The 26,994-nt window shown below is 35.5% G+C and overlaps 2 protein-coding genes across 7 annotated transcripts in view; both read right to left on the bottom strand.

The window, feature by feature from the left end:
- Window positions 1-26,994, bottom strand: part of GRM7 (glutamate metabotropic receptor 7) — an 862,741-nt gene that overhangs the window by 549,535 nt on the left and 286,212 nt on the right. The window lies entirely within an intron of this gene.
- Window positions 24,233-24,882, bottom strand: LOC150004893 (histone H3.3A-like). Its single transcript, XM_090282956.1, has one exon. The coding sequence runs from the start codon at window positions 24,826-24,828 to the stop codon at window positions 24,418-24,420; it is 411 nt and encodes a 136-aa protein (XP_090139082.1). The 5' UTR covers window positions 24,829-24,882; the 3' UTR covers window positions 24,233-24,417.

The raw sequence follows: 26,994 nt of genomic DNA, 5'->3' as shown, positions 1-26,994 counted from the left end.
TGACTTATTAAGTCACAGATATACAATGGAAGACTGCTTCAGTTAACTGGCTAGTATAATAGTTGAGATAAGGACATGAACAAAGAGAGAGTGTGAGAACAGAAGAATCAGGTGTGACAAGATGTAACTAACTCAAAGCCTTGGCCAATAAAATGGCTCAAAGAACCAAGAAAGAAACATGAGTGGAAAAAGAACTACAAGGTTTCCAGTTTGAGTACCTGGGAGGGTCATTTTTAACTATTTAATATTTAGTACTCTTTAAAAGATATTATTCAGTTTTTTTCAGGTAAATAGGAGAATTTTATTTGTTTTCTTTTCTGAAAGGATAAAGGTAAAAAGATGAGTTTGCAAATTGTAATATAAATGATCACATTTATAAGATTTTTGACGTATCTGCAAATGCAAATCCTTCTCTCTTTAGGTTTTTCGTGTTACATGTTATCTGCTTAGTCAAGCCAAAGTCAAAATCAGAAATCATATAGAAAATGTTGTATCTAATAATGCAAGTATAATCTCTTTCAAATATATGTATATGGATGGATAGATAATAAATGAAAGATGATAGACAGATATAGACAAAGATTAGCTAACATTGAAGATATCATTTCCACTTTTAATGGTTATAAACTGACTTCTCTTGTAGTATTTTATTTTCCTTTTGATGATGTCTACTCATAAAATGTAAAATTTCAAGTTGATTCAAGTTGCTATTGCCTTATTAAATTGTTTTCATATTTGTTTTGTACACCATGTTAAGCACTAAGTAAAAATTGCTATAACATTCTCTTCTACACTATAAGCAAAGTTCAATGTTTGTTTCATCTAGACACTACAGTAATATCTGCCAATATTAAAAAATAAATACAGGTAACTCGGAAGAAAAACATTGCTAAAGATTATAAAACCATGGCCATCTTTGACTACTTCACTGTGCTAACTTGTAGCTGTAGGACCCTAATATTTGTGTACACCAGCACTGCTTCAAACAGCTGCCGGCTGCCTTGAATAGCTGTCTCTAGTTGAATATGGGAAAGTTATCATTTTTATTCAGGTTCTCACAAGTTTAAATACATGTTTCAAAAGCAAAACTGAAAACATCAATTTAGTACCAACTTTAACACACACTTTCTTAGTTCTTTCTATTCCTTGTCTTTTCTATAGTCCTCAGTGAGGTTTAGTCCCATCTCTCCTTAATCCAAAAAAGTGGATCTTATGTCTTCACAACATGCTGGGACATTTTACATACTATTCCTCCTTATACATATATCTGTATCTTAGCTATCGTTGCCATCCTCATTATACCGAAAAAGGAGTTGTGCTTTAGAGTATGGAGAAAAATTGGCTGATTGTCTACCAAAATTTCAGATTTCTCTTTCAATTGTGTAAAGTTGTCCTGAGAGGCAGCTACCCAGCTAACAATTATATTTCTCAGTACTCTGATGTGACTAGACTTCACCTACAGAAGGTGGAGCAGGAAGACCTCCTTTCCTACCTCATTCTTTCTTTTCCACCTGAACACAAAACTGAGAATTTAGGGGGATTAAAGAACCACAAGATATAAGAAACAAAGAATAAGGACTATTGGCCATGGGCTCCCATATTGGACAACAACTAGAAGTACATTTTATTGTATTAAGCCAGTGAAATCTCAGAATTTTTTTGATATAGAAAGCATTTCCCTAACTACTATAAGGCTTAAGTATAATTTCCAAGGTCAAACAACAAGTTAGATAAAAGCTGGAATGGAAACTTAATCTGTCTGATTCTAAAATACTAAATTTTAAGTGCATTCCTGTCAAATAATTCTTCCTAAATCACTATGTTATTACTCCCATCAATAATCTTTTTAGTGGTGTCTCATTATTTAAGGAACAAATATATGACTCCTTGCTCTCCAATTTTGCCAGAGCCTAATTTTTCAAAATTATCTCTGTTACTCCCTATTCCTCATCTGTATTTGATTGAACCTATGCTACTCACCAGCTATAAACATTGTGTTTTTCCATCACAAAGATTTTCATGTGACTTTTTACTACCTGGAAAGACTTCTCCCTGATTCCCACCTTTTATCTTACTTAGATACTACTTACCCTTCAAAATGATTAAGTGCCACCTTCTCAATGTGGCTTTCCTGCTGCTTCAATAGAAATATTTCTTTTTCTCTGGTCATTCAACAGAAATTCAGCAGTTCAACCATGAAAGATTTCATACTGAGCACAGTGGTTACAATGGGAAACAAAAAAGAAAAGAATCTTACGCTCATACATTTACATTTTAGAGGAAAGAGACAAAACAAAACAACAACAAAATAATAATCTAATAGCAACTGTTATAAATACTCACAGAAGAAAAGGTTTCTAAGTCAACTCATTAAAGGGAGACCAATCTGGGGAGAGAAGTTAGATTTCCATGTGACAGTGAAATTTGAGCCACAGTGTGAAGAGTGGGAGAGGTTTACTTGGCAAATACATGGGGCATGGTGCTGGGGGAAGCTGGGTAAAGTAATCTAGGCAAGTGAAATAAGATATATTTACACTGCAAGTCTAGAGCATCATAGCATATTTGAGGAATAGATAGGGGCAACATATTGAGGAACATATTTGAGGCAAAACAGATAGGGGCACCTCACACCAGACTGAAACAGGCAGGGGTCAGATCATCTAGAGCCCTGTAAACATGTTGAGGACTTCCGTTTTTGTCCAGTGTGAAATGTAACCCACTGGACAGGTTTAGGAAAGAATGACATATGCAATGCATTGTCTAAGATCATTATGGCCACCATACAGAGGATAGATTGGTCTAAGAGAGGAGGTGAAGAGAGCAGCTGGCAAGCTTTTGCTGTGGCCCATTGTAATGGTCCAATGTAATATGAGGTATTACATTGACGTGAGCCCAGGTAGTAGTAACAGAAATGTAGAAAAGGAGTTGCACTCAAGAAGATTGTGAGTAATAAAGGCAAGATAATGTGATGATTAATTTGAATGTAGTTGGCTATATTTCTGAGGTGCTTAGTCCCATCTTTGGGAGATGTAGTTATTAAGACAGGAGCTAGGAAGACAAACTAACTGAGAATTTCCTAGCTCTGTGACACTGGGCAAGTTACTATACCTCAGTAGCTTCATCTAGAAGATGGAGAAATTAATAGTACCTACCACACAAATCTTTTCTGAGTATATTATATACATAGGCATGTGTGTGTTAAAATTATTACTATTGCAGCATAGGTATGTATATAGTTATCCTCCCCCCTTATAAGCAATTATTTTCTTAAGTCTGTGACCAACATATAGCATAGTATCTGCATCTATTAGACAATCATTAAAAATCCATAGCTACTACATACATTTTTTAAAAATTCAGTCTATTGGTACCAATGAGTATAGTCCTTCAAATTTAGTATCTGTTTTCAAGTACAACTCCAAATGTTTATTATTGCGCCACCAAATACCCAGAATATGTTCTTTCACGAAATATAACATAAAAATATGTTTATAGTCATTGACACAATGCCCAATGATGCAATTTTGGGACAAATATATAACATTATATTACTTAATGTGTGATTGAAGACTATGTGTTGACTCTCACACTGTCCTGGGGATCGAGAGCTATAAAAGATGTAAGTGTCATTTTCAAAGCTTCTAGCAAGAAGAAAAAGACCAGTTCAGCTTTTAAAAATGAGCAAAGATTATTGAAATTGCTTTTGTCTGAAGTAAGGTCATAGTATCATAGAAATATGACTGGAAACTTATTTCATTTATCTTTAGAATAACTATAGCTAATGTTTAAATAATATGGGAGTGTGAATACAGCTATTTTATTTAAGAATTTGAAGTGTCTGCCATATCACTTTGCTAATTTTCTCCCCAGATTTAGCTCTCAATTTTGTTACTTAAAAAAAGAAAATGTAGAGGTCTCCCATTTTCAACCCCAGAGGGCATATCATATATTCCTTTGTCATATCCTCTGGGTGTTTAACAACTTATGACTTACTGACATTTGTATTATTTTGAAAATCCTGCACTAAAAGAATATATGTGGAAATGGAACAGACTGACAATTTCAAATAGCAGCATGGAAGTCCTTTTCCCACATAAGTGCCAAAAGACACACATATTTCTAGTGAGAATGTGTTCTAAACCTACTTCTGCAGCCAGGAAATAAGTGCACTGGGACCACTGCAAACTGTTTCCCCTTCATTGCTGATGTATTTTCTTCCTAGGGGAGGCTGTAGAGAGAATGCTTCAAACTGTGAAACTTCCTGAATGCACATAACCCTGGCCAAGCTACACGTGATGCACTTGGCATTCACTTGGGGCTGCTGTTAAGGGAGGAGGTGATGTTCCCATTTCCGAAATCAGAGTTCTGAACAAGTTACTCTTCTGTATCTCATGGCCCACATGACAAAGGCCAAACAATGTAGCCTGGTATGCAGGGCTCTGAACTTTTGTTTATTTAACACATACACACTGGCACCTCTGCGGTGCTGACTTTGCCTCCTTAGGGCGTATGGTCTAGTGGCAGGAACAGGCAATCACATCACTGTATAAAAACCATAATGCTATAGCTTAGAATATTCTAAAATTAGAAATTCATGGTGCTATGAAACCTATTGCAATGGGTTGAAGAGTGCCCCCCAAATAAGGGTACACTACAGTCCTAACAACTGAGTCCCTCAGAATGTGGCATATTTGGAGAGAAGATCTTCATAGAGGCAATGCAGTTAAAATGCAGTCATTGGGGTGGGCCCTAATACAATATGACAAGAGTTCTTAGAGAAAGAAGAAATTTGGGCACAGAGACAGACACACCTACTGTGAAGATGATATGAAGAGACAGAGGGAGAACATGAGCATCTACAGGCTATGGAGAGGGGTCTGGAACAGACCGTTCCCTCAGAGCCCTCAGAAGGAGCCAGCCTTGCCAGCACCTTAATTCCAGACTCCCAGCCTCCAGGACTGTGAGACAGGACACTTCTGTTGTTTAAGTCACCCCTTCTGTGGCACTTTGTTATGGCAGGGAGGGAGACTGGGGAGGGTCACAAGGGGAGGTGACAATTAAGCATGAACCAGCCAGAAGTAAAGAGGAAAACTTCTCCAGACAGAGGGAGTAACATCACACCAGACATGGTTCAGCCTATGAGAGAATCTTAAGGGCAGCTGACATGTCTAGAGTTGAACCCAGGAAGAAATGAAAGGCAAGTTGAGGCTGGAAATAGATGTTGAAGCCAGATCATAAAGGGCCATGAAAGTCTCATTAAGGATTTTCTGTGTAGCTCACTTTCCCATATCTTCTCCCAGTTTATCAGACAGACCACCCTTATCCTTTTCTTCTGTGTGGAAGCAGTCAAATAGCTGTAAAACCTTCCTGCAGTGGCCATGTTTTCAGTCTGCTCAGTCCCTTTTGAATAGTTTTGCTACGTAAGAAGATATGTCAAGGCTGATCAGTGTCACTCCCTCAGCTTCTTTCACATCTGATGTATGAGTTATGTGACAAGAATCCACTTATTATATTCAACTCTGTGACAATTTGTTTCAAAATTGAACAATTTGAAGAAGAAGGCTCCACACAGAACAGTGGGGAAAACAATCTCGCCTTCAGAGATGGTTGTAGTTTTAATAAATGGCATGGATGTTGGCAAAATTCCAATTGCAGCAAAATGATGTTCCTAGCATTTCTGAAACTGCAGTCAGTATCCCTTGCTCAGGTCTTGTTGCCTATTGAGTCATCAGGCCACTTGCTTGGTGTGGTTTGGTGCATTGTTCCTAGAAAACTAGTCTCCATGGTGATTTCCCATGAACTACCCAATATCTATTTAATAGACTGTTTCTACTTAAATAGGTAAAACCTGATATATATAATTAAGAGCCCTAATAACTGACTCACTCCCATAATCATTGCTGGGGGTGGGAAGAGCAGTCTTGGTCTCAGTGCTTGGTCCTCAAATAAGCAACACATGGGACCAAGTTAGAAATACAAATCCTCATGCTCTCCCCCAAACCCACTGAATTAGAAACCCCAGTGATGAAGTCAAGCAATTAGTTTTAACAAGTTCTTCAGGTGATTCTGATGCAGACTAAAGGTTGAAAACCATTGTCCTATATACACCTCTACTTTTAATATTCTCACAGGTTTTAAAACTGTCTTCCTCCCATTCAGACTCTGAGATCTTTGGGGAAACTACTACATCTTATTAATATTTAGATCCTCGGTGCTTTGATTGGGATGGCATAATAGCTTAATGAATGGCAAAGCAATGTCTCTATTGTATTCTCTTTGACAAAATGGGCTACTCACTGCCCAAGAACCCCTTCTACCAAGTCTGTGTTAAAAGGGAATGAATGACAACAGACCCACCTTCCAAGGGCAATAGACACATAACAACTGTACAGGAATCAAAAATGTTATGTAAGATGAAACTAACTTACAGCTTTACTTGGGATTCTACTTACCTTCATTACCATCTTCTACTGCCTCATTCAATTTCAAAGCAAAGATTTACTCTGTACATCTCACTCAGCAATATAATTTTCAAAATGCTTTGTGCTATCCCACACCCAATTTTCTGTTTTGTTTTAAGTTTTAGTTGGTCTGGAAGTTTAAGGACTCATGCAAATAATGTTTCCACTAAGCAATCCCATGACGGAACCACTTAGTCAAAGCTGAGAGTGCACTGGTTACCCCAGCTCTTTGTAACATAGAGAATTAGATGGGCAAAGAGTTGGAGTCATATTGTTGACTGAAGTGAGTAACATTGATCAATAGGGACAAAATGTGCAAGTGAATGCCCTGAGGTATATGACCACAGCCTGGGGGAAACCTTTGGTACTCCTGTACTTCCATCCCCAGAGAGAAAGACTTCCAGGAAACAATCCCACACCAATATAGGCAAGACTCTTTACAGGAGAGCTTTGATTGAATTAAACTTCTGACCAAAACAATCAAACAAAAAAACACAGCTAAAATGTCAATCAAAGGCAAAGTTAAGTAGAATTGGTTCTGGCAGGGGTTTGGTGAGGGGATGGAGTCATGAGTACAAGGTATGGCTTTCTGAGCAATTTATAAAGCCTCTGGATGGATGGATAGATAGATAGATAGATAGATAGATAGATAGATAGACAGACAGACAGACAGACAGACAGACAGATAGGTAAGATGCCTAGATAGTCTAAATGATGTATAATGTATGCATGTACATGTATACATTAAGAACACAGAAACTTTTCTGTGCTCATCCCTTTTTCTTTAGTTTACGTAGGTAAGGTAGAGGTGACTAGATTTGAGATTTGTCTAGTATACGCTGAATATCAGGACAAGATGAAGTTCTACCATGAGAGGCTAACCATTACCTTTATGTCATTTCTCTATAACATCACTTTTGAGTGCAGTTTCTGAGTATAGCTCTGTATTTTCTCACATTGGAAAAAGGCAAATTAATGTTTAGTCTCATATGGTATATTTGGATCATGTAAGCAGGACTATATTTGAATGGAATGAATAATCACAGCAATGGAAATTATATAGCAATTATCAAAATAATAATGGAAATTTAATAGCACATTTACAAAGTACCAGACACTGTGCTAAGTGTTTTATATGAAAAGTAGGTGCTTTTATATGCAGAGGAACTAAAGGGGTGGATTACACAAGACATTCATGGCTTGACTACTTGGCTCTCAATGGTCCCCCCTCTTGAAACTGATACCATGATCCTGATCTAAGAGGGAGTATCAGACTTTAATTGGGTAGATTAACTCAGGAATTTGAATTAAAAAAAAATAAGAGAGAGAAACTCTTGCAGTAATTGGATTTAATATGGAAGGATTCTAGAAGGAAGATCCATGAGGACCCACTGCTAAAGAATCTGATCTGTTTTGACTTTATCTTTTCAGAGGCTGCTTATTCTAGTCAGCCTTAAATGCTATAGCATAAGCAAATATCTTTCCAATAAATTCAACATTTTCATTAAACTAGTAAAAATTAATCATTGTTATTTGCTACCCAAGGACTCTTAACTAACTAGAAAATGACACTCTGCAAAGGCACATGTGTGTGGATAATTAGATGGATCTTTACTCTAAATAGGGCTATGAAGCTATCATGACAGTACGTTGATCAGAAATAGTGTATCACAGGCTGCATAAGAAAGAAACTAACAAGTTTCTAAATAGAATGCTTACTCTGCCTAATGCAAATTTCACTTATTGGGGTTGATGTTTCTTATTTGGGCAAAATTTAAAAAGATAATTTGCTGTTGTATTTTTAGTTAGAGTGCTGACGAAGAAATAATTTGATTGATTGGGAACAAAATCACTTTCTCAAAGTTCCATGCAAATAGGATAGTGAATAATAAAATACAAAGAGTTGTGCTGTCTGTGCTATTAAAATACTGCTCTATCTTTTATCACTTCATTTGAGGTATAATGAGTTTCTATCACATTCAGCTGGGCAAAGCTTACCATATTTCATAATAACTGAAATATAATAAAATACAAGGGTTGTCATGATTTACAAGACATTTCATTTAAACACAAATAGTCAAAACTCACTCACTTCCTAAAGCCAGATAAATGCCAAGGCAACATAGGCATTTGATATTAACAATGCAGTAAGCAAGAATCTTGGGACAATGCTTACAGTGGTGACTTTTGCACTGACTGGGGACTGATTCAAGCAGAATTTTTGTCTCTGATGGATGTCAGTGCCACCAAGTGACATCTGTTTGTTAATAAGCAGCTGCCTTGGAATTGGCTTAGGAAATGCAGGGATTTGGTGTGCATGGTCTAGTGGTTAGAACAGTAGGCGGAGTCCACATTTCTGGGCTAGCATCCCAGGTCTACTACTGTCACTTCAGGCTGCCCTGGAAGAAGCTCAGTCTATGTAACACTAAAACAGTCCCCTAATTTGAGTGCAGGCAGTGGCTGCAGAGGGGCAATCCTAGAGAAAACATTTCCTGTTAATTATTTCATTATTTATTCATCAACTAATGTGAGGGGCGGTTGTAACGCTAAAATACATCAATAGAGATTATCCAAAAAGACTGTTTAGGCTATTGGCTAAACTGAGTACATGATTCCTCTGTCTAATGAAATATTCCAGTGTAACAGGCATAATAATAGGGAAGTAAATTTACCTATGCCTCTATTAGATATTCAAGAAAACTGTTTCTCTATTTAAAGCCAGGGACAACTTCTTTTCTTAAAGAAAAAAAGTTCATAATTTAAATACTAGCTCCAGTACTTTGTCTTCAGTGTGGAAAGACCACTAAGTATAAAATTATATAAGATCTCTCTACCCATTTCTTTAATTCTAAAATAGGTGATGATGAACTCCCAGCCAATCAATGAAATTTCTAGATAACATATTACAAGTAACAGTAAGGTAAAGAAAAGCTAACATTCATATTGGTTAGAATCAAGTTTTCTTCTTTAACATTAACTAAGAATATATTTTCAAACATTGAGAATTCAAACTACTGCAAAAGCAAAACTGAATTTGCAATGACTGATAAAATTCATTGAGAAAAAATTAATTGTCAATGCCAAATAAATAACACAAATGTTGGTTTTAGAATGTACATGAGGAAAACTAGATGGCTCAACTGAAATTTTAAAATTTAGATAGAACATTAAAGAAGTTTACCATTAACATATATGTTTTTATTGAAGCATTTTTAAGTAAATTTCTTGAAGAGACTTGTGGTAACCATTATATTTTTCACCTAACATCATAATCACAAGAATTTAGGCCATTGTATTTTGACAAGCTGTATAAACGCTGAATTTACTAAGTATACTATTTTGAAATAATTTAGTATATAATGCAATTCCAAAGTTACTTATATTAGTAAAATATTTTCTTCTTTTGTGGCCCATTATTATAGAAGATAATATGGAATTTTGAAACAAAAATATAAATCAGGCATGGTCCAACTAAAAACTTATACTGGATTATATTTATATACTCAAACAGTAAACTGAATAGAGCATAGAAAATAACATTTGATTCTAAATTACTCTGATAGTTTTTTTTTTTTTTTTTTCTAATTGTTTCTTTCCTATCATACACAGTACCACCAGGGAACCAGAAATTGCCAGCTATGAGCAAGTCTAGCTTACAATTACTCTGTATAGTAAATTCTGGAATCAACTGCCACTGTCTAAGCAAGAAATTCTGGGATGGGTCATGGGTGGATCATCAGATAGCAGTCAGAGATAATGAGGGAAATGGGAAGAATGGAAACCTAGAAATGCTCCTCAGTATCTCAGTGCAGGACTCATGCTGTACCTCTAATGCATACTGACATGTCTATGATAAAATGCACAGTGTTGGTGGGGCATTATATACAGATGCCTGTCTTCCCACTGTGGGAATAATATGACTCTTAGAAGTTCCTTTTTCTTTGCTTTTTTTTTTTTTTTTTTTTTTTTTAAAGCTTGTTCTCATTACACTGCTATCACCTGGTAATGGGCAAGGAATCCAGTGGTCCCAACTGGGATGCTTCTCCACAAGGACGGAAGGTATGTTTGAATTTATTCATTCCAACAATAGGGCCACTAAGAAAGTGGGTGACTCTGGCTAAAACTTTTAGGTGCTTATCAGCTACTTCACTCGTATTGATCTCAATACTTAAAAAAATTTTACTATATTTTTTTCATTACCATTTGGTCTCCTTATGTCCCTCCCCCCCCTGCAATCACCACGCTGTTGTCCATGCCCAGGAGTCCTCTTTCCTTTATTCTCAGTACATGTTTTATATTTAAACTACTTACCCAGACAATTCTTTCTGAATCCTAGAGCAACATCAATGGAAGAGGATTTGGTCTAGCAATGAATGGCACTTGAACAGGAGAGGTGAAAAGCGACTCTGTTAACAGTAGTGCTGGAGACAGAATCAGGGACAAGAACACCAAGTGGGAAAGATGGCTTAGGGCATGAGTGATAACTGACTATAGATATTCAGCTGAGAAAAGATTTGGTATCTTTTGTTTCTTCACCTCCACAAGTGTCCAGAGGAACAAGGAGACTGATTTTGACTGTAGGTTGAGATTTTGTTTTCTGATAAACGATAAAGTGGGATGATCTCATGGTAGCTCGTTGAATGTTTACCACTTGGGTTCTCAGGGAGCCTTCTGATAGGAAGCTATCAATATGACTTGAGCCCTGGAAGGGATATTATACTAGTATCCCAGGAATTAGCTGTTGTTTCAAAGACTCTATAAACATCTTAAAAAGGGATGTAAGAAAATTTTTAAAGAATGACATAGCCATGATTTCAACTAAATCGTTCACATGAGATCCTTTGAAGGTACTAAGACATTCTTACCTTAAGCTCTTTAAACGTTGCTGTTCCTTCTGACTAGAATAATTTCTCCCAGATTATCATATGGTTCATTTCCTCACTTCATTCGTCTCTCTGTTCAGATATCTCCTCCTCAGAGAGGCTTTCCCAACCAACTTATGTAAAATAATATCTAGCACACACTTCCTTCACTCTTTCCCCTTGACTGTCTTCATTTGCTTATTTTTGATTATCTCCACTCACTAGTATAAACTCCATGAGGACAGCAACTATTTACCACTGATTAATCCAAAACTCTAACAGTGATGAGCGCAGAGTAGACAGTCACTAAATATTTGGTTAGTGAGTAAATGAAAAGACAATCTCTTTTTTTGTATGTGTTCTGTACTTATTTCCTTCAAGGAAAAAAAAAAAAAGCTGTTGGTTATACTCTCTGAGCAAGATTGTTTTACTTTTCCATTTAACTAGGATCAATATCGAGACTGACACCCTGGCTTCAATGTTTGGGGAACCTGTCTGGCACCTCTGCTGACACCTCCGTGAGCCCATCTTAGAGCTGTATACCTCATCACACTGTTCGTGTGGTCTGCACCTACACACTGAGCTTTCTGAGACAGGCCTGGGTGGTTTCCTATTTGCATCCTTACCTTGATATATTCAAGGGCAACAGCAGTTTGGAGGGAAAAAATGAGAAGGAAAACAGGAAGAATAGAGGGAAAAGGAGGAGGAAGAACTAGAAGAGTAGGAAGAAGAAACATGGGAATAATAAAATGGGATGTGAATGTAGAATAAACTCTCTGAAAAATGCCTTCCTAAGCCCCTCACAGCTCTGACAGATGTTTCTCTTATCTCTATTCTGCCACTCCCCTATTAAGTTTTCTACTCACTTTGTCCAATTTTTCTCCTATTCTTTATTGAATTTATTCTATTCAAGTTTTGACATAACCATTCTATCAAAATATCTCTTTCAAAGCCATTGATGACCTCTGTTTTGCTAAATCTAATGATCAGTCCTTAGTCCTCATCTTATATAATTTTCAGTTCATAATTCCTGCTTCCTAACACACTATAAAATTTGGCCTCTGGGACACAGTACTCCCTGGTTTTCTTTGTACCTCTTCAGGCACCTCTTAATTCATCTGCTGGATCCATCTTTGATTCTTGACTTCTATATATTCTGTTGAATAAGTGCACAGCATTTTCTCTGCTAAAGTGATTACATTCCATCTCCTAGCGTTACATACCACCCACATATTCTTGACTCCTCAAAATTAGATCTCTGTCAGCGACTGCTCCTCTTAAGTCTAGATTAGTACATCCAAATGTCCACTCAGCTCTTCCACATGGGTTTATTTCAGGCATTTCAAACTTCACAAGAACAAACTAGGGCTCTTAATTTCTACTCCACACCTGATAGTTTAGTAAAAATCATTATCATCCAATTAGTTGTTGACAACAAAAACGTTTGACTCATACTGAATGTTCCTCTAATTGCACAGCCAAGTAATTAGCAAGTCCTACTTGTTTCACCTTGAAAATATAACCAAGCATGTGTCACTATCTCACCCCCGTTCACCCTGTTATAAGCCATCTAGGTCCTGATTATAATATAAGTATCCAAAAGTAAAGGACTTTTACAAAATCCATTGTTGTGTTAAATGGCTTTTATAATTTCAAAATCATAATACCCATGTAAACAATATTTTGTAGAATTTGTAACAGATGCACTGTGATATGAAAGTATCTATACGTCAATTATATTGGTTACAAAGTCACCAAAACTGGTCTTATTACTATTGTTAATTCCCCACATGTATAATCAAATGAAATCCTGAAATTCAGTTAGAGGGTCATGAAAATAAAGATGCATGGGAAAAAAAATAAAAGAACTTTGTTTTTCACTGATAATTCCCAACACTATATGGTTATTTGTTTACTAATTGCTTATTTCTTAAGAATGTACAGGAAAGGTGTAGATTTATCTTGTTCACTCCTGACATTCAGAATCATGCTTAACAATCAGTAAACACTCAATCAATATTTGTTAAATAAATTAAAAATAGAAGTAATGAAAAGAAATTTTATTACTATTCTTTTAATTATAGGAAAATTATAGGGTAATAATTGTTATAGCAGCTAATGTTTATCAGGTATTTATGATGGGTATCATGGTAAGCAATTTTATGTATTAGATTATCTCATTTATTTCACACAAAAGCCTTTTAAGGAAGGAACTAGTTTAATTCTGTTTTATAAATAAGTAAATGGAATCTTTTTGAGGATAAGCAACTCACACATTTCTGTAATGGGCAGATCTGGGTTTTAAACCTAGGTATATATGACTTCCAAACGTACTCTTAACCATTATGGAATAGGAATATTCAGGTGTTCTCTGGATTTTGGGGATAAAAATGAGAAAGAAGAAAGAAAGAGAGGAAAGGAGAGAAGAATGGGTACAGATTGTGTATATTTGCCATCTCCTGGTGGCAATCTCTGTCTTCCTCCAAAAAGCTATACAGAATGAAGATGATCTTTCTCCCAGACTGCTCTAATTCATTTTGGAGGAGAATAAGAAAAATGGAGTTAGTATTATTCTATTCCCTCCTCTGATAAACCTATTCAGACCTTGAATGTTATAAAAACAAAAGCAAGTTGATCTTGAACCAGGGAGTAGTCTTACCTTATGGGAAATATATTTCATCTGAAACTTAGTGGTTTATTGCTCCTCATATTCACACAGCTCTTCTTAATTTAGAAAAAAAAATTTTTTTGATCCTTCAACTCAATAAAACCAACTTGTCTTTAATTTCTAGTTCTAACCATGTATCAATTGTCTTTCTATTTTAATTTTAGTCTTTTTTCACAAACAAAATAATCTATGAAAACTACTTCATGTAGTAAATGCATAAAACAAATCTTTTAATCTTTGGACAGAATTAGTTTAAGCTTCAATTTCAAAACATAATTAGATATAGGTCTTGCTGTAACAAACAACAAGAAAAATAAAAAGAAAATTACTAACTTTACAATCTTAAACCTAGTGTTATCATTGCCTATATTTTCTAATCTATCATAAACCAACCTTAAGAATGTAGGAAAAGCATGCTTTTCCATCAGATTGCCACAGAGGTTTGTCTCTAGTACAACAGGGTGAGATGAAAATCTCACTGGGAAGTAAGTTTTACAGAACAATTTAAGTGAAAAGTGCAAGTAGATTTATGTATTTTAGATGCCAGAATTTCAACATGTAAACAGATTTTTTTTTAGTGTTTAATATTCTATGGTACTATGTTATTGTATGATGAGGTCTGTCTAGAAAGTATCCATCCACATAATATGAAAAATAGAGATATTTATTGAAGAAGATACAAGATACAAGAAACAATCTACATAGGACAATGGCATCTCAGTACCCTTCAAAGTAGGCACCTTCGGACCTCACACAGTTCTCCCAGCATCATTAGCAACTACAGCACAATGTTCCTTCTGCTCTGGTATCAGAAGTCACAGAACATATTTTGCCATAACATGCTTCATATCAAGATCCTATGTCAAAATCTCGGACACAGTAGTTTTTGAAACCCCCAGATCAGCTTCTAACTCTCTGTCAGTAACCGATCTTTGTTAATTACAGCCTTTACATCATATTCAGCATTCTCAGGTGTTTTTCTTGTTGCAGGCCTTCCAGAATGTGGATCACTTTCAACAGGTTCTCAACCATATTTGAAGCATTTGTTCCACACTTTTATTTCTGCTTCACTCATTGCATTGTCCTGAAAAGCCTTCTGAATCATCCAAATAGTTTCTGTGGAGGAATGTTCAAGCTTAACGCAAAATGTGATGCAGGTTCATTGCTTTATTTGCTCTTTTTGAATGAATGTGACATCCACACAGTACATATACTCACTCAGTGGCATTTACCGCCCCCACTGACTAGTACAGTGAGGTCATAATTGTTCATGCATGCGCATTCCAGTCCACTCTCCTTGACTGCCAGGTTGCATTGATGTCATGCAAACTGTACTTGTTATATTAACAATGGCTGGTTTTTTCCCAGACAGACCTTCTTATGAGCTCTGGCCAGTACCGGGACTGGGAAAAATGCTCAAGAATTTTTAGTTTCCCTTTACTGTTTTTAACATTTGTATCTGCTCTTAAGGAGCTCATCATCTTTTGTGTCATAACAGTGACAAAATAAAACAAATATTGCTGCAGATATATGCAAAGTGCCAGAAATAATACACAGGAGTGATGATGAAGAGAAAAGAACATACTGGAGAAACTTCACCAAGAGAGGTGTTTGCCAGGCAACAGCTTGGGAGAGAATATTCCAGGCAGAGGAAACTAGTTGAGTAAAAGAATAAAAGGAAGTGATACTTGGTCTTTGGAGACTGGCTTGTCCAAGAAACATACTGGACAAAGAAAACTCACCAAGTGGTCAAAGAAGATAAGAGAAGGGAAAACAGATTTAAAGCAGAATTAAGTGTCTTCAATCCTCTTTCTCTGTGTTAGCAGACTACTGGTTTATAACAAAGTAACCCACATCTACATAGTCACATTTCGGTTCTATCCTTTACATGCTTTTAATTATTTACATATTAGAAAAGTGAATATATGTGTTAAATACCCATCTTTCATGAATTTAGCATTTTCTGGTTTTTCTAGAAATTTTTTCTGTCTGCAATGATCTCCCACGCAGTTTTTAAAAAGTGTTTTACCCCTGATTGGTGTGGCTTAGTGGGTTGGGCATTGTACCAGAGACCAAAGATCACTAGTTTGATTCCCAGTCAGGGCACATGTCTGGGTTGCAGGTCAGATCCCCAGTTGGAGTGTGCACTAGGCAACTGACCAATGTTTCTCTCACACATCAATGTCTCTCTTCTTTCCTTTCTCTCTCTCTTCCCCTCTCTTTAAAAAGTAAATAAATAAAATATTTTTTAAAAAGTTTTTTATTAGGCTCCATGGCAAACACAACCAGAAACTTCTCTTTCTTATCCCAGCATGCAATGGGCCTCCATCATTTTCTTTCTCAAGGAGTCTCCTTTCTTAAAATACAGAATGCTATTAAGCTCGTGCCTCTGCAAGACAAAGCTCAAGAACAAGGCCTATCTACTGCCATGTTTACATTTCAAAGTAAACTTGTTTACTCTCATTATCAAAAACTCGCTATTGATTGCAGAAGTTTGGAGAAATTCTGAAATTAAAAAGAAATGAAATAGCATTTCTTTTTCCCAAACTACTCAGCACAAATGAGCAAAAGCCATTCTTATCATATAAAAATTCCACTTGACTCTATCATTACTGAGTGCTCAGACTATGGTGAAATTTTCCAGTATTGGTGATAAAGCCTCATCTCCCTCACTCTCATTCTTTATATTTCAGTCATGGGGTGAAGTATAGCTAATTGGATCACCTGATGGTTGAAATCTGATTCTTAATGAATCTTGTCACAACTGTAAAGCTTAGGAAATTACATTCCCTATCTCTTTAGAGAATCAGTGGTTTGAGGAATTTTCTACAAGTATTTAAAGTTATAATGGTTTCTTTGATAATCTGTCTAAAGGAAAAAGAAAAATGCTCTTATTTCAGAAATATAACAGAATTGCTTCAACTAGAATGTTTTGCATTATTATTAATTCTTCCTTTTCTCCAATTGTGCATGGAAAGATATTACAAGATAAAGAAGAAAATCTACTAGATCAAATCATGGTAGTCCACATTTGTCACTAGCAAAGGTAACTCCTACTAGTTACTTTTTTGATATTAAGAACTGATTCTTGACCTTAGATGGCAGAATGTTCAATCAACTGCCAAGGGATGTGCACATGATCAATCAGAGCACGGGGGCACTTTCCCACTGAATTTTTATTTGAAGCATAGAACTACAGGTTTAAGTGTAGCTGATTCATCCTATGGGTGGTGCCCTGAAGAGACAAGAAACAGTTCATTTGCTGCTTACTAGAATAGTAGAGTATTAGAGTAACTTAAAAAAGATTTTTTTTTTGTCTTTTCCAAGTATAGATTTCTGGGCTCTGGTCCCTTGAGTCACCTCATAACCTTACAAAGAAGGTGTTTTTTTGTTTGTTTGTTTGTTTTCTGAAGCAACTATAGTTGATTTATGTTGCTTAAAATCTTTTTTTTTCTTTTTTGGCAATTTTTACATTTTTTGACCAAATGATTTAAATAGCTAAAAATGACTTAAACAAAAACAATGAAATCTCAATAATTAAAAAAACAACTTCCAAAATAACTAGAAATTCTCCTATCATAACTCATGGTACCAGTTCTACTTTTCTAGGGTATAAGACAAGGTCATGCTATAAAAATTATGTACTCATAACTTCACTATGAACTAATTCATGCATTTTATACTCTGGAGGCTGGCTTCAAGGCTAACGTTGTTTTATGTACACACTCAACTGTAAACAAGTTTTTATGTTTTCATATACAAGATATAAGAATGAGTTCCAACTTTAAAAGGCATGGACCCAAGTTACGTATCAAATAATAATTATTAGCCAAAAGTCACTCAACCAGGAATTAGACACTGCAGAAGAAGTGTGCCATGTTATTGATTCAGATTGCCACCCAAAGCTATTACTCTAATATAAATACAATAATCTAAGGCAGAGCGAATTTTTTTTTCAGAGAAAATAAGCTACAGTTGAACCTTAGTTAAACCTCTATAATAAAATTAAAACTTCAGTGTGTTCATTAACATTATGGAAACACCTTGGAAAATATTGTAATTCAAAGAAAACTCATAAAGGAGAAGTTTATAACAAGAGACTCTCATCTCTTGATTATTCTCTGCCCATTGGCCTTCTACCTCATTCTTAGTATTGCATAATCTTCATTCTACTTTAGTGGTAATTTTCACCACTAACATTTAGTCTCTAACAAGCACCTTCTCTATGCTCTTCTATTTTTTAACAAAATATTTTATTGAAGTTTAGAAATGCTTGGGATAGAGTATTAACATTTGGTTGAGTGCCTTATACTGATTTAGCAAAACATATAGAACAACAGTAAAATATACTCAGCTGATCCAGCCCAAGTCTTGAAACAGGCACTTACTTGGTTAACATATATATTTTCATTACAAAAAATGCTAGTTCTATTTCCTTGTATTTAGATTTAGTATGCCTAAGTAAAATTCATATTTATTCTTTAAATATATGGAGGGGACTCAAATTGGAAATTTCACAATATATGGAAATTTTAAAAATACATTCCTGAACAACCAACAGGTCAAAGAAAGAATCAAATGGAAAAACAAAACATATTTTGAAACAAATGAAAGTGGAAGCACAACATACCAAAACTTATAGAATGCAGTAAAAGCAATTCTCAGAGAAAATTTTATAGCACTAAATGTCTACATTAAGTAAAAAGAAAGACCTCAAATAAACAATATAATTTAACACCTCTAGGAACTAGAAAAAGAAGAATGAACAAAGTCTCAATTTAACAAAAGGAAGGAAATAAAGATTGGAGCACAAATAAAGAAAACAGAGAGCAGAAAATAACAGAAAAAAGATCAACAAAACTAAGACCTAGTTATTGAAAAGATAAGTCAAATTGAAAAAATTTTATCTAGACAACTAAGGAAAAAAGAGAGAAAATTAATTAAAATTAGATATGAAAGAGGAGACATTACAACCAATATCATATAATTAATATAATATAATTAATATAATATAATTACAGACTGTAAATAATAAAAGCACCAAAAAATTGGATAATCTAGAAGAAATGAATACACTTCTAAAAACATACTGTCTATCAAGACCGAATCATGCAGAAACAGAAACTCTGAACAAGGAAAGAGACTGAATCAAAAATATCCCAACAACAACAAAAAAAAGCCCAGGACCAAATGGGTGCCATGGTGAACTCTATCAAATATTTATTGGAAAATTAATGGCAAACTTTTTCAAATTCTTCTAAAAAATTGAAGAGCAGGGAACACTCCTAAACTCATTTTAGGAGCCCAGCATTGCCCTGATACCAAACCAAGATAAAGATACTACAAGAAAAGAAAATTATGAACCAATATCCCTGATTAAAATAGAATTAAAAAGTCTGAGCAAAATATTAGCAAGCTGAATTTAACAGCACATTGAAAAGATCCTCTATCAAAATTGACTGGGTTTTTGACTGGGATGCAAGAATGGCTCAACATCAACAAATCAGTAAATGTGATATCCTACATTAATAGAATGAAAGATTAAAAAATCATATGATCAGCTCAATAGATGTAGAAGCATCTGATAAAATACGTTATTCTTTCATGATAAAAACTCTCAATAAAATTGAGTATAGAAGGCATTTACCTAAAGGCCATATATGACAAGCCCACAGCTAACATACTCAACAATGAAAGGTTGAAAGTTTTTCCTTTACACTCAGGAACAAGACAAGGGTGCCCACTCTTACCACTTCTATTTTTAACGTAGTACCAAAGATACTAGTCAGAGCAATCAGGCAAGAAAAGCAAGAAAATGAAACAAAATAAATGTGAATCAGAACAGAAGATAACATATCTTTGTTTACAAATGATGTGATCTTATATATTGAAAATACCGAAGACTCTACTAAAAAACTGATAGAATTAAAAATTCAGTAAAATTAAAGGATACAAAATCAACATATAAAAACAGTTGTGTCCAGGCCAGTGTGGCTCAGTTGGTTGGTTGTCATCCTGAAAACTGAAAGTTTGCTAGTTTGATTTCTGGTGAGGACACATGCCTGGGTTGAAGGTTCAGTCCCTGGTCAAGGCACATGCAAGAGACAGCCAATCAATGTTTCTCTCATGTCAATGATTCTCTCCCTCTTCAAAGAAACAGAGAATAGAATGGTAATGGCCAGGGGCTGGTAGGTGTGGGTAATTAGGAGATGTCAGTCAATTAGTACAAACTTAAGTTTTAAGATAAGTAAGTACTGGAGATCTAAAGAACAACATGGTGAATATATTTAACAGTATGTACTGCATTACACATCTGAAAGTTCCTAAGAGAGCAAATCAAATATTTCCACCACAAAAAATAAAGAGTGATTATAAGGTGATAAATATTTACTAACCCTACTGTGGTAATGATTTCACAATATGTAAGTATACATCTTAAACTTATACAATGTCAAATACCAATTTTATCTTAATAAAGCTGGGAAAAAATCTTAGTGGAAGCCCAAAACATAAATGATACAAACCCTAGAGCAGAAAGCAATCTATGAGTCTAATGTAAGCCATTTCAATTTCTACTTCCTAATGTAATTACTCCGTGGTTACTGTTGAACAAAGAATCCACGAGAACAGACTTACAACCTAATTTATATAAGTTAATTGAAAGTGTGGAGAGTCTAATGTTCACTAAGTACATCACTATATACTAGTTCTTTAGAAAATAATACCATTGACCCTGTTATGAAACTAAGTTGTAACTAATTTTTGCCACAAATAGTTGAGCAGAGGACTCTACAATTTTTGTGCTTTCTAGCATCGAACTTTGAAAACAACATACTTCTATATGTTTAGTCACCATTCATCATAAGTTCTATCGTTGTAATTCTGATAACTTTATCTTTTCCAAGGGAATGTATAGTCTTTGATAAATTTATATTAGATACACGTTTGTATTGTTAATTTTTTAAATATTTAAATGCAAAGCATCACTAACACATTAGCAAAAATAAGCCTTTTTTTTTTTAACATGGACATTTTTAGTAAATATTCTTTTAGTTTTAAGCCTTTCTAATATTAAGACCTCCTGTTTTTCTCTTAAGGCCTTTATCATTACTACAATGTCCTAACTTTTAATATTTTTCCTTGTATGTAAAAGTGTATATTGTAAACTGTTAGACTAGTTTCTCAAAGGGTTATCCTAATACTACAGTTTGTAAAGTGTGATGACACCCCAGTAATACCTATCTAACCAGGAGCTTGCTTGACAGTTAATGTCAACTCTAAAATATTAACACGATGGAATAATACTGTCAATTGATTATTGGCAATATGTTTTAAGTTTGCTACTTAAGACATCCAGCCAAAAAGAGTAACAAATAATGTGAAGAATTGGGAATAGGCAAATTTGGAGGTACACAAGATCAAAGTATTTCAAAGTCAGTTAATGTAGTGTGTTTGGATGCCTACTATTACTTCCAGGGATCTTGATCATCTGCTCTCTTTCAATTTGCTTGAGAGTGCTAAAGCAATTGATGTGGGACTTTGTAGAATTTCTTATAACATCTTGAAAGATTTAACAGCAGGAATTCACTTGCCAAATTAAAAGAAAACAGATATCTCTCTGTGCAGATCTCAAAGAGGCTACATTTACACATATCAAGTTGTTAAAAATACAAAATCGTTTAGGAAGGAGTTGAAGCAAATAGATATTTTGTAAGCAACTAATAATTACAGTTTCTTGGACTACAGTATCTGCCTATTTTTTCAGAACTATCCATTTCACTAATTCCAGTGTTCACCTCCTTGCTCTGTGTTAATAAAAATTGCATTTTACATAATTCAAACCCCTCCCTACCTTTGCTTATCTATTCTAGTGGAGTGAAACACTGGAAAGCCTCTGAAAAAGGCAACAACAACAAAAAAGCTTTTCTTTTATACTGTGACTATCCCAACTTTTGGTTAAAACATTGAAATTCCATTGGGGAATACATCTTCCCTCTAGCCTTAGAGGAACTCAGAATCAGGGGGTCCTACTTTACCACAACCAAAGCATAGGAATGACTCATGAGTACTTGAACTTAGTTCTCTTACTTTCCTCCAGTTCTATAAGCTAATATTCATCTTCTTATTTTTCTACTGAAATTTATCTTGCAGACATTCATCAAAATCTTTGAGATTCAAAACTGAAGGTCTCTTTCAAGGAACAGTTTTGTAAACACTGGTAAAAGAAAGCTTCATTTGAAAGCTGATATAGAGTGAATAAATCAGACCTTCTACTTCTAAATCCCAGTGGATGTAATAATATTATGACAAAAGCCTGGTTACTTTCCAGAGTAAGATACGCCAAAACAGCAATGTTCTTCCTCTACCCAACTGACCAAAAAATTTGTTTGTTCAATAGAATTTTCTGTATTTGAGTCTCGATCCTTATATTTAAAGATGAGCTATGTTCCCTTTCACCACATCTTCAATTTCTATTCCAGAATCCAATGACCTTTCTTTCTTTAACATATGCAACAGAAGCTAATACCTAAGCACAAGTTTTTACCTTTAGATCTTTTCACATTCCTTCATTTTGCTCAGGTTCAGTGAAGGTAAGTGGAAGAGATTAGAAGGAATTGTTGAGATATGTTTCCCCACAGTTTATTTCTTCATGCAGTAAAAACATTCTGTCATCATCTATTTTTTATCCCACATCAACAATGACAGTCCATTGCCTAGAAGAAATCCATCCATTGCAATCAGTATAATATGTGTTTGAGAACTGTCTGAACCCAAAGAAACCAGTTTTCTCAATAAATACATTGACTTTGCAACTCAAAGTAGCATGCCAGCTCCCAGTCACTGTTGGAGTTAGAAGCAGACCTAGATGTTTTTGACCCAAAAATGAAAGCATTTCCTGCAACAGTTCTCCTGTTGTGTGGAAAAGCACTTTACATCATAGCAATTCAAGAACCATAAAAATTTTCAAAGTAATTCTACATCTCTTATACCATTTAAAAATTCAAGTAACATTAAACTGTTTTATGATCATTTTTTAACATGATCCTCTTCCTAAAATGTCATTCATCAGCCCATTTAAGTTAACCTTGTCTGCTAACTCCATTATACCTTTAAGACTTGGCTTCACATCTACCTTGTTTTCCATTTCAGCATGCCCCAAGAAGCTGTATTCATTGCTTCACTTATGCATTTCTACTCTTAGAAGCAGACCTTTTGTTTTGTTTTTAAATTTTTTTTTTTTGGTCCTGTTGTTGTTAGTACTATAATTATTAATCATCATTATTACCCTGGAACAGTATCTGACACAATGAAAGTACTCAGATATGCATTGTATGAGTATAAGGTCTATGCCAGATTGCTTACCCATTTTTTCCTTCCCTAAAGTCAATTATAGCAGATTCATGATAAATGTAGAAAATCAAAACTGAAAAAGATCCCAACAGCTTTACTGTACTAACAACAACCTTGGTGTCTTCACCTCCTATCTTATTAACAGACTATTTTAAAATTCAGTGTTCATTTATTGAGCCTAAATATGTTGTACATTATCCTAGGTATACTGTTGAAAGTCAAATACAACATAATACCAGTCTTCAATAAATATACATTATAATGGGAGAAGATAGTTAGATTACAATGATTACAATGACATGAAAAAATTCTATGATAAAGTTACGTACAAGGTGTTAATAGACTCATAGAAGTGACACTCTCAATTATAATAATGAAAGTAAAAGCCAAATAACTAAAGTTAAGTCTGCCTAGATCAAGTATAAATATAATCTGTTTAAATTATGATGGATAATTTAAAGAATCACTGTGGAGACCAGAGAGCCAAAGTCAGAAAATGAGCTGAAACAAAGGATGTCTAGACTTTCTTTTTTTTTTTTTTTTTTTTTTTTATAGTTTAATGTATTTTAATAGCAAACTTACAGGAACAGCACAGAAGACAGACAACATTAAAAACATGTACTTGCATGTAGGACAACTCAGTTAGAGAAGTATAGCGAATGGATGGAATCTACTGTATGATAAAAAAAATGTTACAAACACCATTTAGTTGCCATCAATAAGAAATTTACTTGTTTAAAAAAAATCCAAATGCTGGCATTGTCCAGAAAAATTTAACAGGTTTATTTATATTGTTATAAAGTTGAACTGCTGAAACTTGTTCACTGAAACATCTTGACTTGCATTAATGCTTTATGTCCCCGCGTTTATATTTAAAAAATTCACACACGAATGAAAATGAAAAAACTGCCAATACCTGATTTCTGTCCCCTATTTTCCACTTGCAATCATATACTTAGGTACCTTTTGACCCCATGGAAAAAAAAAATATCTAACGTTCAGAACTACCAAAAACAGGAAGAAGAGAATTTTTTTTTTTTTTAAAGAATGAAATGTTTCCCATCATAGTGGACTTTTAAGCACGTTCTCCACGTATGCGGCGTGCTAGTTGGATGTCTTTTGGCATAATTGTTACACATTTGGCATGGATAGCACACAGGTTGGTGTCTTCAAAAAGGCCAACCAGATAGGCTTCACTTGCCTCCTGCAAAGCACCAATAGCTGCACTCTGGAAGCGCAGATCTGTTTTGAAGTCCTGAGCAATTTCTCGCACCAGACGCTGGAAGGGAAATTTGCAAATCAGAAGTTCAGTGAACTTCTGATAACGTGTAATTTCATGGAGTGCCACAGTACCAGGCCTGTAACGACGAGGTTTCTTCACCCCTCCAGTAGAGGGCGCACTCTTGTGAGCGGCTTTGGTAGCCGGTTGCTTCCTCGGTGCTTTACCACCGGTGGATTTGCGGGCAGTCTGCTTTGTACGAGCCATGGTAGAGAGACCTCTTTAGTTACCCCCCTTTTCCTTCGGCTGGAGCTCTGTGAGCTGAAGAAGGTGCTGGCGTTAGAGAGCAACGGCGGCTGCGAACACCTAGACTTTCATAACCAAAGTCCCCCCAAAGTGGCACAGAACCAGGTTAGCAGGGCACTGCTACTGCTGCTGCTCCTGGAAGTGGGAAGTCAGAGATTGTACTACTGCTGCCAACTTATGCTGGAGACCACATCCACCCTGAAACATGGGTACCACTGTTGCTACTGTGAACAAATTGGTTTCCCACTGTTCCTGCTTCTTTGTGTCCCTAGCTCTTGATTCATCTCTGGTAGATATTCTCATTAGCCACAGTTGGGATATATGGCTGTGCCCTCGCTTTAAAGGAGGCTGGGAACATGAATATCTGACCCTTTTAGCTCTACAGTGATATGGATGTCAGTTTTCTCATCAAGACTTGTACAATTGATCATTCTCCATGAATTTATTCATAGAAATGAACTAAAAATGTGCTGTTAAAAAAAAACAAATGTACATACCACAATCCAAAATTAGACCATGAAGGAGACTAAGTCAGCGATAGCTTTTTCCAGGGTGTTTTGAAAAAGATCAATGGGAGTTAGTTGGTAGTCCAGGAAGAAAGCAAAACATTTGCAAAGGCACAGAATATCCAAATATCCACAGAAGGTTCACTGGGGGGTAGGTAGAGTGTATGTAGGGAGCTCGAGGTGGGAATTAAATGGAATAGGGATAGTCGTCGTCGTCGTCGTCGGCATCCGTCCGTCTCGAGAGACGATGGTGTAGCTTCTACTGAAGCTACAGAGCCTGGGCAGGGTGATATGGAGGGTCTGCTGTTGCCCATGCAGCAGACCCCCCCTCTCTTCGCAGCTGAAGGGTCCAAGGGAAAGACGGAGTCAATACAGCTTGGGTTCAGGTGCGCCGCAGGAGTTGCCGGTGTTGACTACAACGTCAAACCGCCTTAGGGACTCCGGCTCCGGATTTTCTGTCGGGGTTTACTCCCTTAGCCTTTCCCCTGAAGAGGTATGCCGCAAGGCAGCGGAGGTTTTTTGGAGTCAGAGTTTTCCTTCTCTGATGTACCCTGACTGGAAGATCGAACCAGCGACACTTAGCTCGCAGGCCGACGCTCAATCCACTGAGCTAAACCAGCCAGGGCCTAATAGGGATAGTGTGGGAGTGAGATTGGTGAGTAAAGCACACACTGGATCAGAAAGACCTACATTCCACACTAGACATCTTTTACCTGATCCTCTGGGGAAAGGGAAACTAGGAACAGGTGATAAAATGGCTTTATTTGTATTTTAGAAAGATTATCATCATAGCTGAATGGACCCTATATTGGAGACATGGAAATCTAAAATTATAAATCAAGGTGAATAAAATGAGGCCCAGAACTAAAGTAACTGCAATGATGATGGGGCTAAGGGGATATATGTGAGAAAAATTGAGTATAGTTTAAAATCTAAACAATTATGCCAATCACTAAACAATTATGCCAATCACTGAAGGTCAAAAAATAAAATAAAATATAATGCCTTTTCTTGAGGAACTCAGCATTTAATTTTAATCACAACTAAAGATAAATTATAAGAAGCTTCTCGTGATTTCCTGTTTTGAAATTAAGTCCTTGAATTTTTAATACATATACATAAACTAGGGCCACTGGACATTTCATTAAAGAAACATTCTAACTAGGCAGTAAAATGTCTCATAGTTTTCTATATTCAATATGATACAGACAGAGACAAAGAAAAAAGAAAACTCCTCAAATGCAACATAGATGATGGTATTGGCAATTATAGTCCTGTTGCATCACATTGCTTTATGTTTTGTGTGGGGATAGTAAGAGGCAAGAATGGGATGATTCAAGTGAGGACAATTATAACCACAGAAAACAGATATAGGATATATTTTTTTTAATTCAAAAGTCACTAAATTATATATCATAAGAATTATATACATGTAATTTCTCTATGCGGTTTTTCCTGAAAAGTGAAGGGAAAAATATAATTCTTCCTTCTCTTCTTCCCTTAATAAATGCTTATCGAATGTACTCTATATGTCCCAAATTAGGCTACTTGACAGAGTCACAAGGCAAAGTCCTTGACCTCATAAAGGTTACAGAAACTCAAGGAAGACTGACAATCAGCA

Source organism: Furipterus horrens, unplaced genomic scaffold (genome assembly GCF_987537825.1).
Source record: "Furipterus horrens unplaced genomic scaffold, mFurHor1.1.pri manual_scaffold_7, whole genome shotgun sequence".
Lineage (NCBI taxonomy): Eukaryota > Metazoa > Chordata > Mammalia > Chiroptera > Furipteridae > Furipterus > Furipterus horrens.
Note: the sequence above shows the minus strand (reverse complement) of the source record. Positions and strands in the feature narration are given on the sequence as shown.

Bases quoted from the DNA above. Each gene is read 5' to 3' on its own strand.
- LOC150004893 (XM_090282956.1), bottom strand. From the start codon at position 24,828: ATGGCTCGTACAAAGCAGACTGCCCGCAAATCCACCGGTGGTAAAGCA.